General features: G+C 43.5%; 1 protein-coding gene across 10 annotated transcripts in view; it reads right to left on the reverse strand.

Annotated features, from left to right (window-relative positions):
• Window positions 1-17,577, reverse strand: part of CFAP70 (cilia and flagella associated protein 70) — a 246,210-nt gene that overhangs the window by 19,707 nt on the left and 208,926 nt on the right. The window contains exon 25 of one of the 10 annotated variants that reach the window (XM_070760790.1): window positions 9,264-9,883. The exons of the other annotated variants lie outside the window; for them this stretch is intronic. Coding sequence (XP_070616891.1) covers window positions 9,869-9,883 — 15 coding nt within the window. The 3' untranslated portion in view covers window positions 9,264-9,868. Of the gene's footprint in view, window positions 1-9,263; window positions 9,884-17,577 lie in introns of those variants that run through there. 10 annotated transcript variants of the gene reach the window in all.

Raw genomic sequence — 17,577 nt, forward strand, 5'->3', positions numbered from 1 at the left:
GGGCAACTCTCCCAAAATCTAGGATGTACGCAATGTCACCAAAAGATAGGTAGATATAGATAGATAGATAGATAGATAGATAGATAGATAGATAGATAGATAGATAGATAGATGACAGACAGACAGACAGACAGGGTCAGGCCCAAAGTAATTATGGGAAGTCAAAGGTTGGTCTGACACACTTTGCTAGTGATAGAGAAACAGGTGGGGGGGAGTGAGAGAGAAAGAGAGATATGCCACCATACATTCCTTTCTGCAGATGCTTAGTAAATGAACACAGGAAGGAATCAGGAATCCTGCATAGGATTGGTCCTCATGACTGCACTTGGGGGTGTGGGGATGTGATATGGGGTCTTGACCTGGATGTAATCTAAGGGACTCAGAGTTGGAATGATCCAAGTTGAATCCAGACTTGGCTGTTAATAAATCGTATGCTGAGAGAAGCACAGGCATGGAAATGATTTATTTCTCAGATTGTTATTTCGTTCGCAGATAGATAGATAGATAGATAGGGCGGTTTTACGCATGCGTCGAGGAGAGTAGACGCTCCGCTGAACGCTCCTCAAATGAGAAAATAAACATTGGATTTTAAAACCCATTGAACCTCTTGGAGTCTCAAATAAATTGGACTAAGCAAAAAAGTTAAAACTCTGGAACTTGAAAATACCTTGGGCTTATCAAAGGAGAGCAGAAACAACGTGAAAATAGCCTACATTCGGAACTGTGAGTAAACAATAAGTTAAGAGGAGGGGGGAAATGGCGGAAGCAGTTGGAGTAGAGCTCACAGACAAAATGGACGCTTTGATGAAAACTTTTGTCATGGTCGGTCAGCAGTTGAAAGAAATGCAAGAGGTGGTGGTTAAGACTGAGACTGAGTTGCAAAAAAGTAAAAATAGAACAGCAAGAAGTGAAAAAAGAACAGCAAGCCCAGGGTATTAGGTTTTTAAAGATAGAAGAAGGAAGGGAACAGGACCGCCAACGCATAAATATGCTGGAAGATAGATTAAGAAGAGCAAACTTGCGTCTGAGAGGGTTTAAAGCAGATTTTGCCGATGGCAGAAATATGATCCAAAATATTCAGCAATGGTTTAAGGAGTACAAGATTGAAATTCAGGATCATCAAATAGAACGTGCACACTGAATTTTTAGAGCACGAAGAGACGGGAATCAACGAGACATTGTAATTAAATTCCTCTCAGAGAGAACAGCCGAAACAGTCTATAAAGAGCTAAGGAAAATTACTAACCTCAGTTTTAAAGGAGCCTCGATCCGGGTTTTGAAAGATTTGTCGGTGCAAACTTTGCAAGCAAGGAGCCAGATGCATCTGATTGCAGAAGCTTTGTTCAAGGGAAATATTCGTTTCATCTGGCAATATCCAGCCATTATAATAGTTTTTCAAGAGGGGAAAATGTACCAAGCAAAGTCTTTGGAAGAAGGGAAGGAGATGCTGCTAAAACTTGGTTTGAATCCAGATTTAAAGCAACAGGCAGAAAAAGCAACAGAGGCGATTGTAGAGGGAGGTGCAACAGGAGGAGAGGGGGTTAAAAATCTTTTTGAACTCCTGCAATCAACATTCCCCATCAAGGAATTTGAATTGAAAAGACAAGCCCTCTTGGAGAAAGAGAAAGAACCACCAGATTCTTCCAAAATGGAGATGAGAGTCACGAGGCAAAAAAAGAAATGAAACGTCTGTAAAATGTTTTTGTTCTGTTTGTTTTATATAGTAAGAAAAAGGCTAAGGTTTGGTCCTGATTCAATTTAATATCTGTTTTAACTTTAATCAAATTAAGGGAGACTTGGGGGGGAGTGTGGGGTTTTATTTCCTTTTTTTTAAGAAAGGGTGTTAGGGGGGAACAACAGTTTCGGTGGAACTGTGCCTTCAATGGTGCCTGACCAAAACAGCGGATTTTTTTCCCGCTTTTCTCTCAGTGTGAGAGAAACTCGGGGGGAGGCACCTGGGTGGGACGATTCTTTTATAAAAATGAAGAACTTAACAGAACTCTGGGTTACAGGAGGGAGAAACGTTAAATGGAAATATTATGAGTGATTGAACAATTATGACATTAAATATAAACGGTCTTGCATCACCTTTAAAAAGGCACAGACTATTGAAATTAGCGAAAGAAAATCATGTGGATTTTTTATTTCTTACTGAAACCCATAAGGGACGGAAAAGAACAGATAAACTGATAGACAGCAATGAATGGGAAGGTATTTTTGAATCTAGAGGGAAAACAAATAGTAGGGGAGTAGCCATATTAATAAATCAAAGGAACCCATTTCAGGTGATACAAACAAAAGCGGACAAAGAAGGAAGATTATTATTTGTAAAAGGAAAAATAAATCAAATGATAATAACACTAGCGGTAATATATGCTCCAAATGTAAATGCTAAACAATTTATCATGAATGCAAAACGTAAATTGGATTTATTTTCAGAATGGATGGTGATATTTGCTGGGGATTTCAATGTAGAAATAATGGCTAATAACAAAGAAAAGAAACAATTAAATTTAAATAGATTAAATATGATAGACCTACATGCTGATAATTCAAATAGAGGAACATATTATTCTGTAAGACATAATAAGTTTAGTTGTATTGACTATATATTTATGAATAAAACAGGAAATATTCAAATTAGAAAAGCAGAAATTAAGAGTACAGTGTTCCCTCGATTTTCGCGGGTTCGAAATTCGCGGAAAGTCTATACCACGGTTTTTCAAAAATATTAATTAAAAAATACTTTGTGGGTTTTTTCCCTATACCACAGTTTTTCCCACCCGATGATGTCATATTCATCGCCAAACATTCGTCTGCCTTTAATAAATATTTTTTTTAATAAACTTTAATAAATAAACATGGTGAATGGTTGCTAAGGGAATGGAAAATTGCAATTTAGGGGTTTAAAGTGTTAAGGGAAGGCTTGTGATACTGTTCATAGCCAAAAAATAGTGTATTTACTGCCGCATCTCTACTTCGCGGAAATTCAACTTTCGCGGGCGGTCTCGGAACACATCCCCCGCGAAAAGCGAGGGAACACTGTAATTGGATATCTGATCATGCACCCATAACAGCAGTCATAAAAATAGACTTCATTAGTAGACAAAGAATTTGGAGATATAATACAATTGTTTCAGTAAGCGAAAAAAATAAGGAAAAGATTCAGGAATTTTATAACATAAATGAAAATGGTGAAATGAGGCAATCAATTATTTGGGACACGAAGAAAGCAGTTATTAGGGGTAATTTAATCAGTATGGAGTCTTATATTTAAAAAAGTTGGGGAATGGAAAGGGAAAAAAGAATAAGGGAAATAGAATTAATAAGAGAAGATTTAAGAATAACAAGAAATAAAGAATGGAATGTGTTGCGGTTCAGCCTGAGGCTGCTCAGGGACCGGCTGTGTCTCTGCTGGCTCCATGCCCGGAGGAGGATGACAGCAAAGAGAAGGGGGCTGAGCAGTCGGACGGGGGGGGGGGGGAAAGTCAGGAATGGGACGAAGGAGAACAGCAGGAGAGCTCCGGGGGGGCCCCTCTCCCCAGCCAGTAGCTTGGAGTCATTAGGTGATGAAGCACAAGCCATCATTGACATGCAACAGAGACGTTCAGATCAAAGAAAGGAGCAATTAAAGAAGTATTATTAGCACTGAATTAGGAACAGCTGGACTTGGGTGTGGTCCTCCTTAGCAGGGTTTAAAAGGCAGGCAAGCCCTTGAAGCCATGTGGAGTGTTATCAGTTTGAGTTACGGTGACCTGCTTTGTTCTTGACGTCTCTGTTCCTGGCTTGTGGCCCAGCAGTTTGGAAGACCCGTGGGAGGTGTAGGTCTGCTATCTACAGCCTCGTCTTGGCAGCAAGAATCCTGTATTGCTGCATGGACTTTTGCCTTCGTGGATATATTTGAAGATACAGCGTTTTCCTGTTTGTAAGGACATTTTCTGTTACCTGTGTTTTTCTTGAATTTGATAAACTGCCTTTGCCTTTTACCGGTGTGTCTGGCTTTTTGAGTTGGTTTTGGCTTCCGGAGTGACCCAGACAGAACAGAATGATTTGTTAAAACTTAAACAAAGACAATTAAAGGATATAAAGGAAGAAAAATGGAATAATATGAGAACAATGGTAAAACAGAGAATAGAAATATGGGGGGGGGGAAATCAGCAAAACAAGTGGCAAATTATCTTAAAAAGAGAAAGTATAATGAGAGAATTTTATGCAAAATTGTATGAAAAAGAACATGTTATGTTACAAGATATAGAGGTTAAAGAAAGGTTGAATGAAGAAGAAAGACAAATGTTAAATGCAAATATAACAAGGGATGAAATAATTAAAGTGGTAAAGGGGTTAAAACCTGGTAAAGCACCAGGCCCTGATGGATTTACAGGAGAATACTACAAAACGTATATAGAAATTTTGCTACCTCATTTGGAGAAATTGTATAATAATGTCCTCACAACATTAGATGTTCCACAAACATGGAAGAATTCTGAAATTGTAACAATTCCTAAACCAGATTGAGATTTAAAAGAACCCGGTTCCTACCGCCCAATTAGTCTACTAAATCAAGATTATAAAATCTTTCTGAAAATTTTAGCAAACAGATTGGAAAATATATTACCAAGAATAATTGGAAAGGACCAGTATGGATTTATAAAAGGAAGAAGAATATTTATATGAACCCATTAGAAATATAGTGAATGTGCTGCACCATGCTACTGGAACTAAAAGGAAAATGGGACTACTAAAGCTAGATGTTTATAAAGCTTTTGATAAAATAAATCATGATTATTTATTCCAACTATGCAATAGTTTGAATATGGGGAAAAGGTTTTGTCAAGTAATAAAAGAAATATATAAGGAAAATATAGCCTATGTCAGAGTGAATGGAAATAGAACGGAGAAGATAGAAATAAATAATGGAACCAAACAAGGATGCCCCCTATCCCCGATGCTTTTCGCAATGGCAATTGAAACATTAGCTAATAAAATTAGAAAAGACAAACAATGGAAGGGATATCAAATAGGGAATATGGAATTAAAATTAAACCTATTTGCAGATGATGCTATAATAATTACAGAAACACCAGTTGATATGATTAAGAGAATGATTATAATACTTCAGGAGTTCAAAGACCAATCAGGATTAAGAGTAAATATGGAAAAATCAGAAATTATTTCTTTAAATACCGGGCCTAAAGAACAAATTGAAATACGGAAAGTATCAGGTTTAAAACTGGGGAATAAGAAAATGAAATATTTAGGAGTATGGTTATTAAAGAACCGGGAAAAATGGTGGAATTTAATTATAATCTAACATGGAAAAAAATGCAGAAACAAATTAAGAATTGGGGACATAGAAATTTGAGAAGATTGGCTAGAGTAAGAGCATTAAAAATGATGATTATCCCAAAAATGTTATATATATTACGGTAATGCATGGAGCCTTCCCAATAAGGAAACTAAAAGAATGGGATACTAAATTAAATGCTTGGATAGAAGGTAATAAAAGATCAAGAATTAAAAAAAAATGGTTGATAGCCACGGAAGGCGAGGGAGGTTTGGGAAATCCAAGTCTGGAGTACTATAGGGACGCATATCAAATAGATAGATTAATGGAATTACAATTATTAGAAGAGACACCATGGGTAGAATTAGAGAAAGAAATTAATGATATTAAGAATCAAGAATTATTATTTAGGAAATGGAATAAGAAATAAATAAATAGATTAATGGACCCAACTAAAGCGATTATAGAAAGTTGGATGAAATGGCAAGATAAACTAAAAATGACAAATTCTAAATTAGCAACGTTGCATGTGATAAATATAAAGAAAGTAACCTCACAAAGATAATATGGAAATTAAGGGGAAAAGGTATACAGAGAATAGAACAGTTATATGAAAAGGATGGAAGGATCAATAGAAATGAAATAGAGAGATGCCTTGGACAACAAAATTGGTTACAAGTTAATGCAATAAATACGTATTTAAGTAAAAAGGAAAATATAGAAATATTCCTCAAACAAGAAACAAATTTAGAGAAGATATTAAGAGAAAAGAGTAAGAATATAAAAGCGCAAGCAGGTAATATATATAGGGAATTATTACAAGCAGAGGAACAACTAATAAAAGGACCGAAATATTGGCAGGATGAATTAGAAATTGATGAATGGGATATGGAAGGCATAATTGAAAATATCAAAAGAATTAAAAATACAAGGATAAGAGAGATGAGAAGAAAAAATTTACACAAATGGTATTATACACCAGTACAATTAGCATGCTTTCAAACGATGATGAAAGGGAATTGTTTGCATGGATGTAAGGAAAAAGAAGTATTTATGCATATGTTTTGGGAATGCAGTAAAGTCCAAAAATTTTGGAAGCAAATACAAACTGAAGTGAATAAAATTACAAATAGTGACTGGAAAATAACCAAGGAAGCAGCACTATTGATAAAAAATAGTGAGGTAAAAGAATATGAAGAAATTAAAACTGCAGCAATAGAAAGTGCCCAAGCAACTGGACGATAAAAAATTGGTGCAGGTACATGGTGGATCACATTCACTACGAAATTATGGAAATTAGATTTCATAATTATAATGAAGAGAAATTAGTAGCAACATTGAGGTGGTGGGAAAAGGTTAAGAACCATATATTAATATTAGTAAGCGATGCAAATGTAAAAAATAAAATTCAATCACTCTATAAAGAATGAGCAATGTAACCCGGAGCTGAGGTAAATGAAAGATATAGAATTGAATCTTCCCTGGTGGAGGGATATATGATTTTGTTTGTTTGGTGATGGCACACACATTTATGTTTATTTTTTGTTAAAATTTTAAAAAATCAATAAAATTTATTTTTTTTAAAAAGATAGATAGATAGATAGATAGATAGAGATAGATAGATAGATAGAGAAAGAAAGAAAGAAAGATAGATAGATAGATAGATAGATGTAGGTAGGTAGGTAGGTAGGTAGATAGGCAGGGGGAGAGAGAGAGAGAGATCCACTACTGCATCACATTCCTCTATCATCCTTTTTCTGTTTGGATGCCAAAAGGGTACGCGTGCCCACACTCATAATGCAATGCTCTTCCCCCATTCATGTGCATACTGTCCCCGCCCCCCTGTGCTGTCCCTCTGTACATGTGCGCAGGCCTCACTGAAGCCTCCGGACTTCCAGTAGGCCTTTTGGGCTGTTTTCCACCCTTCCCAGGCTTCAGGAAAGGCTCCGGAGCCTGCAGATGGTGAAAAACATTGGGCCTGTCCACAGAGACTTTCTTGAAGCCTGGGGACGGTGAAAATGGCCTCCCCTCCATCCTCCAGCAGGCTGAAGCTGGCCCAGGGCAACGACTGGTGTGCCCTCAGAGAGGGCTCCATGTGCCATAGGTTGGCCCTCCCAGCTCCATAGGGCCCAGGCTAGCAGCAGTATAGGCAGGGACACTCCCTCCCATGGTGCAGGATAAACACTGACAGCCAACCCAAGGCACACGTGTCGTGGATGGCACGCGGAGCCACATTGGCAGGCATGCAAGGTGTTCCCCTATGTCAGCTCCAGTGCGCATATGCACATGGTAGCCAGCTAATTTTCAGCCTTGGGGAAGGCCATTTCACCTTATGGAGGCTTTAGGGGAGCTTCGTTGAAGACCCGGAGTGCCAAAAAACACTCAACGGGCAAACTGGAAGTTCAGAAAACCAGACCTGTGCACTTTTTCACACCCTGGAGGCTTCCTGAAGCCCCGGAGTGCCAAAAACAGCCACACCCTGGGGCTTCTGTGGAGGCTCCAGAAACGGGAAGTCTGTTTTCCTAATGTCCAGTGTCCCTTTCCCAAGCTTCCGTGAGGTCTGTGCTCACACATGGGGATGGGGGGGATTGTGTACAAGTGAGGCACAGAGGTGCACATGCGTGTGTGTGTGTAGGGGGGAATGAGTGTGGGCACATTCACGTAGGCTGACCCTCGCACACACCCTTTTGGCACGTCAACCAAAAAAGATTTGCCATCGCTGGGCTAGACTGAACGTTATAAAATAAAAATAGTTACTGAACCACAACTCCCAAAATGCAAATGCACTAAACCCAGAACCCAGAACTGATCAGAACTCTCCAACGGCCTGAAGTGAAAACAACACTCCTCAAAGATACAAATGGGTTGTTTGTCTGAGCTAAAAGCATTTGAAAGGTTCACTTGCAGCTCACAATTATTGGAGGGCAGAAAGCTTTGCACAACTCTGCTGTACCCCTGAGGTATCACGAGGAGTGTCACAGGAACAAAGTGCACAACACTCCAGAGGTCCAGCTGCACCTTTTCAAATTTTATAATCTATTTTGTTGCTCTGGGAAATCAAGGATAGGTCTCCTGTTATAGCCTTCTTTGGTTGGTTAGTGGGTTGATTGGTTGGTTGATGCTCTACTCTCAACAAATATGGAAGCTCACAATGATCAATGACCTCACCTACAAAAAGATATGGATCATTGAATGGGTCCAAAGACGGGCTACAAAAAAGGCCTTAAGCATAAAACTTATCAGGAAAGACTTCATGAACTCAATCTTATAGTCTGGAGGAAAGAAGGAAAAGCGGGGATGTTAAGGGGTTAAATCAGGTTCAGGAGGGAAGTGTTTTTAATAGGAAAGTGAAACAAGGGGGCACAATCTGAGGTTAGTTGGGGGAAAGATCAGAAGCTACGTGAGAAAATATTATTTGACTGAAAAAGTAGTAGATGCTTGGAACAAAGTTCCAGCAGACGTAATTGGTAAATCCACAGGAACTGATTTTAAACATGCCTGGAATAAACATAGATCCACCCTAAGGTAAAATACAGGAAATATTATTATTATTTATTAGATTTGTATGCCGCCCCTCTCTGCAGACTCGGGGCAGCTCACAACAATAACAAAATAATGTATAGAGAACAAATCTAATATTTAAAAATCTAAAAACCCATTATTTATTTTTTTATTTTTTTATTTATTTTTACTTCCGGTCTAGCTGAGGACCGCAGCGGAGTCTCTTGGCAGGGCTCTGCCTAGAGACTCCTTTCACCCCTCCCGAGGTCGCTCCATTGCGATCGGATCGAGTCCGGATGGCTCGATCCTAGAACAGGGGACTTCCCCCTGTCCGAGGAGCTCCCGCCGAAGCTCCAGAGGCAGCGGTCTGTCCCGCAGCTCGGGTGCAGGGAGAACCGGCCCTCCAGCACGGAGGACACGGCCATTGCGATCCCACCTAACCACCGGGGAAGCAAGAAAGAAGGAAAAAAAGTGAAAGCAGTTTGCAGCGTTTTTTATTGAAAAAGGAATACAACCAAGGTAAAAAATCTTTTTTCTACGTTTCATGTTCAAATAACAAGACTGGAGTAAAAGAAAGTGAAAAGTTAAAGAATTTTTTGAAGCAAGGCGAAAGTGAAAGTTGTCTAAAACATTGTATCCAGGCGCAAATCAACAGCCGGATCTTATTTTCATCACTTTCACCTATTGTTTTGACTTTGAACTTGGACTGTTAAACGTTTGAAAAAACAGAGAAAACTTGCAAAAGAATTAAAATGGGACTTTAAAAGATTGAATAGCAACAAATTGAAACACTAAATGTGTTTCCTCTTTTCTCCGTGAGATAACCTGTTACTAAAATACCAGAAAATGAATCCTGGGCTCTGATTTACGCAGCGGAAGGATTTAACTGCACAAAACCTATTGCAAATTTTTAATAAACTTTTAAATAAAAGAAGATGAAATAAATTGAGATAAATATACAAGAAAGATTATCTTCTGTTTTCCTCTTTGGATTATAAGTTTTTGGATTACTTGATCGTTCACATCTGGATTACTTCATTTGGATTACTGGCTGTTTCGTCGGATTCGTAGCAGAGAGGCTGTTTATTCTGTTCTGAGCTGCGAGAGACGGATTGACTCCATTTTAACATCAGACAAATATATTAAAACTACTTTGAAAACTGAGACTTTATAAACTTTGAAAAGGTTAAACTTTATTCCTATCACAGCTGAAATAATTGGAACTTCTTCAAATTAACTTTTTTTCTATAAACAGAAAAGATCTTCAATCAACAAAATCACTTTAGAATATTAAATAGCTGAATTTCGCTTCTTGTCTCTTTTTTATATCCTAAATTTTTTTAAATCCTTTTGAATTTCCTTTTTTTTCTATACCTATATTTAGATTAATATATGCACTGCTAAATAATCCTTGGTCCTTTGTTCTATTTTAACTAAAGTAAATCCCTCCCCCCTTTTTTAGATCGTTTTCCTCCTTTTACTCTCTCTTCATTCTTTTCTCTATTTCTTTCTTTCTCTTCTATTTTTACCTTATATAAATCTTATATATATTCTTCTTATTCCCTTCCTCTCTCCTGTACTTTTATTTTTCTTTCTCTGTTGTGCCAAATCGTAATTTTCTTTTCTTATATTTCCTGGTTTACGTTAAATTGTATTGAAGGTTATTTTGTTTTATTATTTTACTTTTTTCTTTCATAGCATTTAATTTAGAGTAATAAGACAATATAAGGTGATATTTGTTTAAAATTATATTATTGATTATATTCTCAATTCAAGTGTTTTTTTTTAAAGGGAATTTGTTTTAGAAATTGACTGAATACGTTTGGAATTTGTAGTGTTTCTCTACATTTCACTAACATAAAATAACATCAACGGTAAATTTAAGAATGTCGAGTACAGTGAACCCTCGATCATCGCGAGGGTTCCGTTCCAGGACCCGAAGCGATGATCGATTTTTCGCGAAGTAGCGGTGCGGAAGTAAAAACACCATCTGCACTTGCGCAGATGGTGTTTTTACTTCCACCGCCCTTCGCCCGCCCACCCCGTTGCTCGCGCCTGGGGTTTCCCCGCGCGCGCGCCGCCCGCCCACGCCATTGCTGGGGCCGCTTCCCAGCTGGGAAGCGAAGCTGGGGTCCCCCGCGCGCGCGCCCGCCCACGCTACGAGCGGCATTTCACCTTCCCTCCCAGGCAAAAAGATGCCGGCATTCTGGGCTGATGGGGTCGGACTTCCCAGGCGGAAGGCGTGCCCCTCTCCCCGCATCTTTTTGCCTGGGAGGGAAAGTGAAATGCCGCTCGTAGCAGCTGCTAGAGCCGCCGGCATTTCACTTTCCCTCCCAGGCAAAAAGATGCCGGGGAGAGGGGCACGCCTTCCGCCTGGGAAGTCCGGCCCCATCATCCCAGAATGCCGGCATCTTTTTGCCTGGGAGGGAAAGTGAAATGCCGGCGGCTCTAGCAGCTGCTACGAGCGGCATTTCACTTTCCCTCCCAGGCAAAAAGATGCCGGGGAGAGGGACACGCCTTCCGCCTGGGAAGTCCGGCCCCATCAGCCCATAATGCCGGCATCTTTTTGCCTGGGAGGGAAAGTGAAATGCTGCTTGTAGCAGCTGCTAGAGCCGCCGGCATTTCACTTTCACTTCCACCCCCTAGCCAAACGGCTTTTTTCATGTTTAGCGCTCGAACGCCGTGCTAAACAGGAAAAAAGCCGTTTGGCTAGGGGGTGGATTCTTGCTTCTTAACCGGGAACAGTTGCCCCCTCTCCCAAAGCGATGTTCCAAAGCGGTCTCCGGGAAGCGACCAAGGGAAAGGCAGTCGCCTGCCTTTCCTTCAGCTCTAAAGAAGCGGCAACTGCCCTGCCTCCCCCCAGCCGGTTAACTTGAAGCGCTCGGTTAACCGGCTGGGGGGAGGCAGGGCAGTTGCCGCTTCTTTAGAGCTGAAGGAAAAGCAGGCGACTGCCTTTCCCTTGGTCGCTTCCCGGAGACCGCTTTGGAACATTGCTTTGGTTGTTCCTGCCTCTCCTGCAGCGGAGAGAAGCGGCAAATGGCCAGCCCTTCCCCCAACCGCTTCCCCACATGCTTTGGATGCACCTGCCTTTCTTACAGCGAAGACAGGCGGCACCTTCCCGAAGCGCTCGGTGAAGCCGCTGGGGGAAGGGCTGAATTTCGCTTCTTGTCTCTTTTTTATATCCTAAATTTTTTTAAATCCTTTTGAATTTCCTTTTTTTTCTATACCTATATTTAGATTAATATATGCACTGCTAAATAATCCTTGGTCCTTTGTTCTATTTTAACTAAAGTAAATCCCTCCCCCCTTTTTTAGATCGTTTTCCTCCTTTTACTCTCTCTTCATTCTTTTCTCTATTTCTTTCTTTCTCTTCTATTTTTACCTTATATAAATCTTATATATATTCTTCTTATTCCCTTCCTCTCTCCTGTACTTTTATTTTTCTTTCTCTGTTGTGCCAAATCGTAATTTTCTTTTCTTATATTTCCTGGTTTACGTTAAATTGTATTGAAGGTTATTTTGTTTTATTATTTTACTTTTTTCTTTCATAGCATTTAATTTAGAGTAATAAGACAATATAAGGTGATATTTGTTTAAAATTATATTATTGATTATATTCTCAATTCAAGTGTTTTTTTTTAAAGGGAATTTGTTTTAGAAATTGACTGAATACGTTTGGAATTTGTAGTGTTTCTCTACATTTCACTAACATAAAATAACATCAACGGTAAATTTAAGAATGTCGAGTACAGTGAACCCTCGATCATCGCGAGGGTTCCGTTCCAGGACCCGAAGCGATGATCGATTTTTCGCGAAGTAGCGGTGCGGAAGTAAAAACACCATCTGCACTTGCGCAGATGGTGTTTTTACTTCCACCGCCCTTCGCCCGCCCACCCCGTTGCTCGCGCCTGGGGTTTCCCCGCGCGCGCGCCGCCCGCCCACGCCATTGCTGGGGCCGCTTCCCAGCTGGGAAGCGAAGCTGGGGTCCCCGCGCGCGCGCCCCGCCCACGCTACGAGCGGCATTTCACCTTCCCTCCCAGGCAAAAAGATGCCGGCATTCTGGGCTGATGGGGTCGGACTTCCCAGGCGGAAGGCGTGCCCCTCTCCCCGCATCTTTTTGCCTGGGAGGGAAAGTGAAATGCCGCTCGTAGCAGCTGCTAGAGCCGCCGGCATTTCACTTTCCCTCCCAGGCAAAAAGATGCCGGGGAGAGGGGCACGCCTTCCGCCTGGGAAGTCCGGCCCCATCATCCCAGAATGCCGGCATCTTTTTGCCTGGGAGGGAAAGTGAAATGCCGGCGGCTCTAGCAGCTGCTACGAGCGGCATTTCACTTTCCCTCCCAGGCAAAAAGATGCCGGGGAGAGGGGCACGCCTTCCGCCTGGGAAGTCCGGCCCCATCAGCCCATAATGCCGGCATCTTTTTGCCTGGGAGGGAAAGTGAAATGCTGCTTGTAGCAGCTGCTAGAGCCGCCGGCATTTCACTTTCACTTCCACCCCCTAGCCAAACGGCTTTTTTCATGTTTAGCGCTCGAACGCCGTGCTAAACAGGAAAAAAGCCGTTTGGCTAGGGGGTGGATTCTTGCTTCTTAACCGGGAACAGTTGCCCCCTCTCCCAAAGCGATGTTCCAAAGCGGTCTCCGGGAAGCGACCAAGGGAAAGGCAGTCGCCTGCCTTTCCTTCAGCTCTAAAGAAGCGGCAACTGCCCTGCCTCCCCCCAGCCGGTTAACTTGAAGCGCTCGGTTAACCGGCTGGGGGGAGGCAGGGCAGTTGCCGCTTCTTTAGAGCTGAAGGAAAAGCAGGCGACTGCCTTTCCCTTGGTCGCTTCCCGGAGACCGCTTTGGAACATTGCTTTGGTTGTTCCTGCCTCTCCTGCAGCGGAGAGAAGCGGCAAATGGCCAGCCCTTCCCCCAACCGCTTCCCCACATGCTTTGGATGCACCTGCCTTTCTTACAGCGAAGACAGGCGGCACCTTCCCGAAGCGCTCGGTGAAGCCGCTGGGGGAAGGGCTGGGCCATTTGCCGCTTCTCTCTGCTGCAGGAGAGGCAGGAACAACCAAAGCAATGTTCCAAAGCGGTCTCCGGGAAGCGACCAAGGGAAAGGCAGTCGCCTGCTTTTCCTTCAGCTCTAAAGAAGCGGCAACTGCCCTGCCTCCCCCCAGCCGGTTAACTTGAAGCGCTCGGTTAACCGGCTGGGGGGAGGCAGGGCAGTTGCCGCTTCTTTAGAGCTGAAGGAAAAGCAGGCGACTGCCTTTCCCTTGGTCGCTTCCCGGAGACCGCTTTGGAACATCGCTTTGGGAGAGGGGGCAACTGCTCCCGGTTAAGAAGCAAGAATCCACCCCCTAGCCAAATGGCTTTTTTCCTGTTTAGCACGGCGTTCGAGCGCTAAACACGAAAAAAGCCGTTTGGCTAGGGGGTGGATTCTTGCTTCTTAACTGGGAGCAGTTGCCCCCTCTCCCAAAGCGATGTTCCAAAGCGGTCTCCGGGAAGCGACCGAGGGAAAGGCAGTTGTCTGCTTTTCCTTCAGCTGGAAAGAGGAGGCAAATGCCCTGCCTTCCCCCAGCCGGTTAATCGAGCGCTTCAAGTTAACCGGCTGGGGGAGTAGCCCCCGCCCGGCTCCCTTCAGCCCCCCGGGGTCAAGCGGGCGGGGGGCGGCCGGGACCTCGCCTGTCTCCGCCGCCCGCATCGCCCCTCCGACGGGCCGGCCTCCCCCGCCCGCCTCTGCTGCAGCCACCGCCGCCTCCCCGACTGGCACAAAAGGGCCCCGCCCGCCCCGCCCCAAAGTTTACCTTGCGGCGGGATTCAAAGTGCTGGGGTGGGGGGTGTCACTTCGCCGCTCGTGTCCTGGCTAAACCGGGCGGCAGGAGACAGGCTTTGAGTTTTTAGCTGCGGGGAGAGAAGTAGGACTTTCCTAACTCCCTCCCCCCGCAGCCAAAACTCAAAGCCTGTCTCTTTTTTTTCTTGCGGCGAGCCCAAGCCGTTCCCCTCTCGACCGCAGCCGAGCTTCCCTCGGCCCCCTTTGGCCCCGTCGCCTCCTCCCCGCCTGCCTTTCCTCGCCAAGCGCACGAAAAAAAAGAGAGAAGGCTTCTACCAGAAGCCGGGGACGGCGGGCAGGGGCATGAAGGATCTCTTGCGGGGGAAAAGCCGCTAGCCAGCTTTCGGAGCTCCTCCGCCATCACCCGCTTCTGGTAGAAGCCTTCTCTCTTTTTTTTCGTGCGCTTGGCGAGGAAAGGCAGGCGGGGAGGAGGCGACGGGGCCAAAGGGGGCCGAGGGAAGCTCGGCTGCGGTCGAGAGAGAAACGGCTTGGGCTCGCCGCAAGAAAAAAAAGAGACAGGCTTTTAGTTTTGGCTGCGGGGGGAGGGAACCCCGCCGCAAGGTAAGCTTTGGGGCGGGGCGGGCGGGGCCCTTTTGTGCCAGTCGGGGAGGCGGTGGCGGCTGCAGCAGAGGCGGGCGGGGGAGGCCGGCCCGCCGGAGGGGCGATGCGGGCGGCGGAGACAGGCGAGGTCCCGGCCGCCCCCCGCCCACTTGGCCCCAGACCGGTGCAGCAGGAAAGGGACGGAGAAGGCTCACTGGCAGCCCTTGCCCATCGCCGCGCCTTCGCTTCCCCCCCTCCCCCGCTGGATCCGGCAGCGTGCTGAGGGGAATTGCCGCGGACTGGAGGCAGTGAGGCAGACCGGCTCCGAGGCGAGCGGCCGGAGCTGCGCCCTCCTTCGCCCGCCAGGTGAGGCGAAGGCGAGGGGCGCGTGGCTGCAGCGAGGAGCCGAAGATCCAGGCGGGGAAGACCCAGGGAAGGTTCCTTCGTCCGCCTAGCAGCTGATCTGCTCGGCAGCGCAGCACCAGCGAGGAGCCAAAGATCTTCGGCTCCTCGCTGCTGCTGCGCTGCCGAGCAGATCAGCTGCTAGGCGGCCGCTCGAGAGCAAGAGGGGGAGAGATAGAGAAAGAGAGAGAAGGAAAGAAAGAGATGAGAGAGGGAGGAAGAGAGTGTGAGAGAGGAAGAAGCAACATAGAGAAAGAGGGGGAAGACCCAGGGAAGCCTCTGCCCGGCGGGGAAACTCCACCATCTACGCATGCGTGGAAGGGCACGCATGCGCAGATGGTGGAGTTTACTTCCGGGTTGAAAACTAGCGAAATAGCCCTTTCGCGATCCTTGAGGACGCGAAACTCGAGGGTTCACTGTACTTCTATTTTTACTAAAACAATCAAGAAACAAACGTCTGCGGCATCATCGCCCCAAGGATCACCCCATTCCTCCCCGGCACACCAGGTTTTGTTCGTAACTATGTCTACCAAGGAGAAGGAGAAAGAAAAGCCACAACAATCCTCACTTACTACAATACAAGAAACATTGAATGCATTGAAAGACTTCATGCTCCAATCACAAAATGATGCATCCCAGCAGAGAGAAGCCATAAAAGCAGAAATGGCTGAGATGAAGGCAGATATAGCAGAGATGAAGGACCAGATGAAGGAAATTAAACAAACTTTGAAGGAGAGTGAAGACCGAATGAAAGCAGTTGAAGAAAAAACAGAGAAAATTGAGAAAAGAATGGATCATCTTGATGACAGCGCGCACCTGTGTTATAGAAGATATGATGAATCGATCACACACTTGGAAATGCAACGTGCTTCATATGGGCTACGGTTTCAAAATATTATAGAAGAGAAGGATGAAGATTTAAAGGCCACTATGGCCGAAATTATTGGAGGAATCCTACAAATGGATCCCGCAGAAATAATAAAAGAAATCGATGAAGTTTACAGAATTTCTAATAGCTACATTCGTCGCCATAATCTTCCAAGAGAGATTCATATCAAATTTGTAAGAAGAACGCTGAGAGATGACATTCTACATTGGGCAAGATCTGGACAACCGCAATTCAAGGGTAAAGATATAAAAATATTGAAACAGGTTCCAAGAAGCGTCAGAGAGAACAGAAGATACTACCACTTCTTGACCAAAATTTTGATTAAAGAGAACATAACTTTTTGTTGGCTTATTCCACAAGGACTGTCATTGACATGGAAATCTACAAGATACAAACTGGAAAATTTAGATCAAGCAAGAGACTTTTACGAAAACAGTGGAATAAGCCAAATGGAGCAAATAACAAAAGAACTGACAGCACTCCAGGCGGAAGCAATGGGGGCTCTATCACAAGAGCAAGAACAGGACCAAGTCACGAGAAGAAAGCAACCGCAGCGCGAAACCAAAAAATACAATAAATGACTACATTGAGTGACTTAAAAATCTTCTCTGTAAATGTTAATGGACTAAATGAACCAAAAAAAAGGAAGCAAATGTTTTCTAAAATTAAGAACCAAAAGGCTCAAATTGTGATATTACAAGAAGTACATATAAAAAAAAGTAATCGGAATTTATTATTAAATACCAAAATTGGAAACATGTATGCTGCATTAGCAGACCAAAGAAAAAGAGGAGTAGCAATGTATGTGGAGAACTCTATAAATTCCAAACAATTATTTAGTGATGATGAAGGCAGAATTTTGATCGTCCAAGTTAGTATTGAACCTAGACCTCTTACTATTGTTTCTATATATGCCCCAAATGAAGATCAAATGACATTTTACAAAAAACTGCATCAAAAAATTATTGAATTAAATGTGGAAAATATGCTAATTATTGGAGATTTTAATGCTATTTCAAATAGACAATTGGACCACTCGGGAGGGGGAAAAAACAATAAAAAGAAAAAAAAAGAATTTACTACCCTTCACTTTCCAAAAAATGAAAACAGAATTATTATTGAATGATATTTGGAGGGAAAGATTTCCCCAAA

Source organism: Erythrolamprus reginae, chromosome 9, assembly GCF_031021105.1.
Source record: "Erythrolamprus reginae isolate rEryReg1 chromosome 9, rEryReg1.hap1, whole genome shotgun sequence".
Taxonomy (NCBI): Eukaryota; Metazoa; Chordata; class Lepidosauria; order Squamata; family Dipsadidae; genus Erythrolamprus; species Erythrolamprus reginae.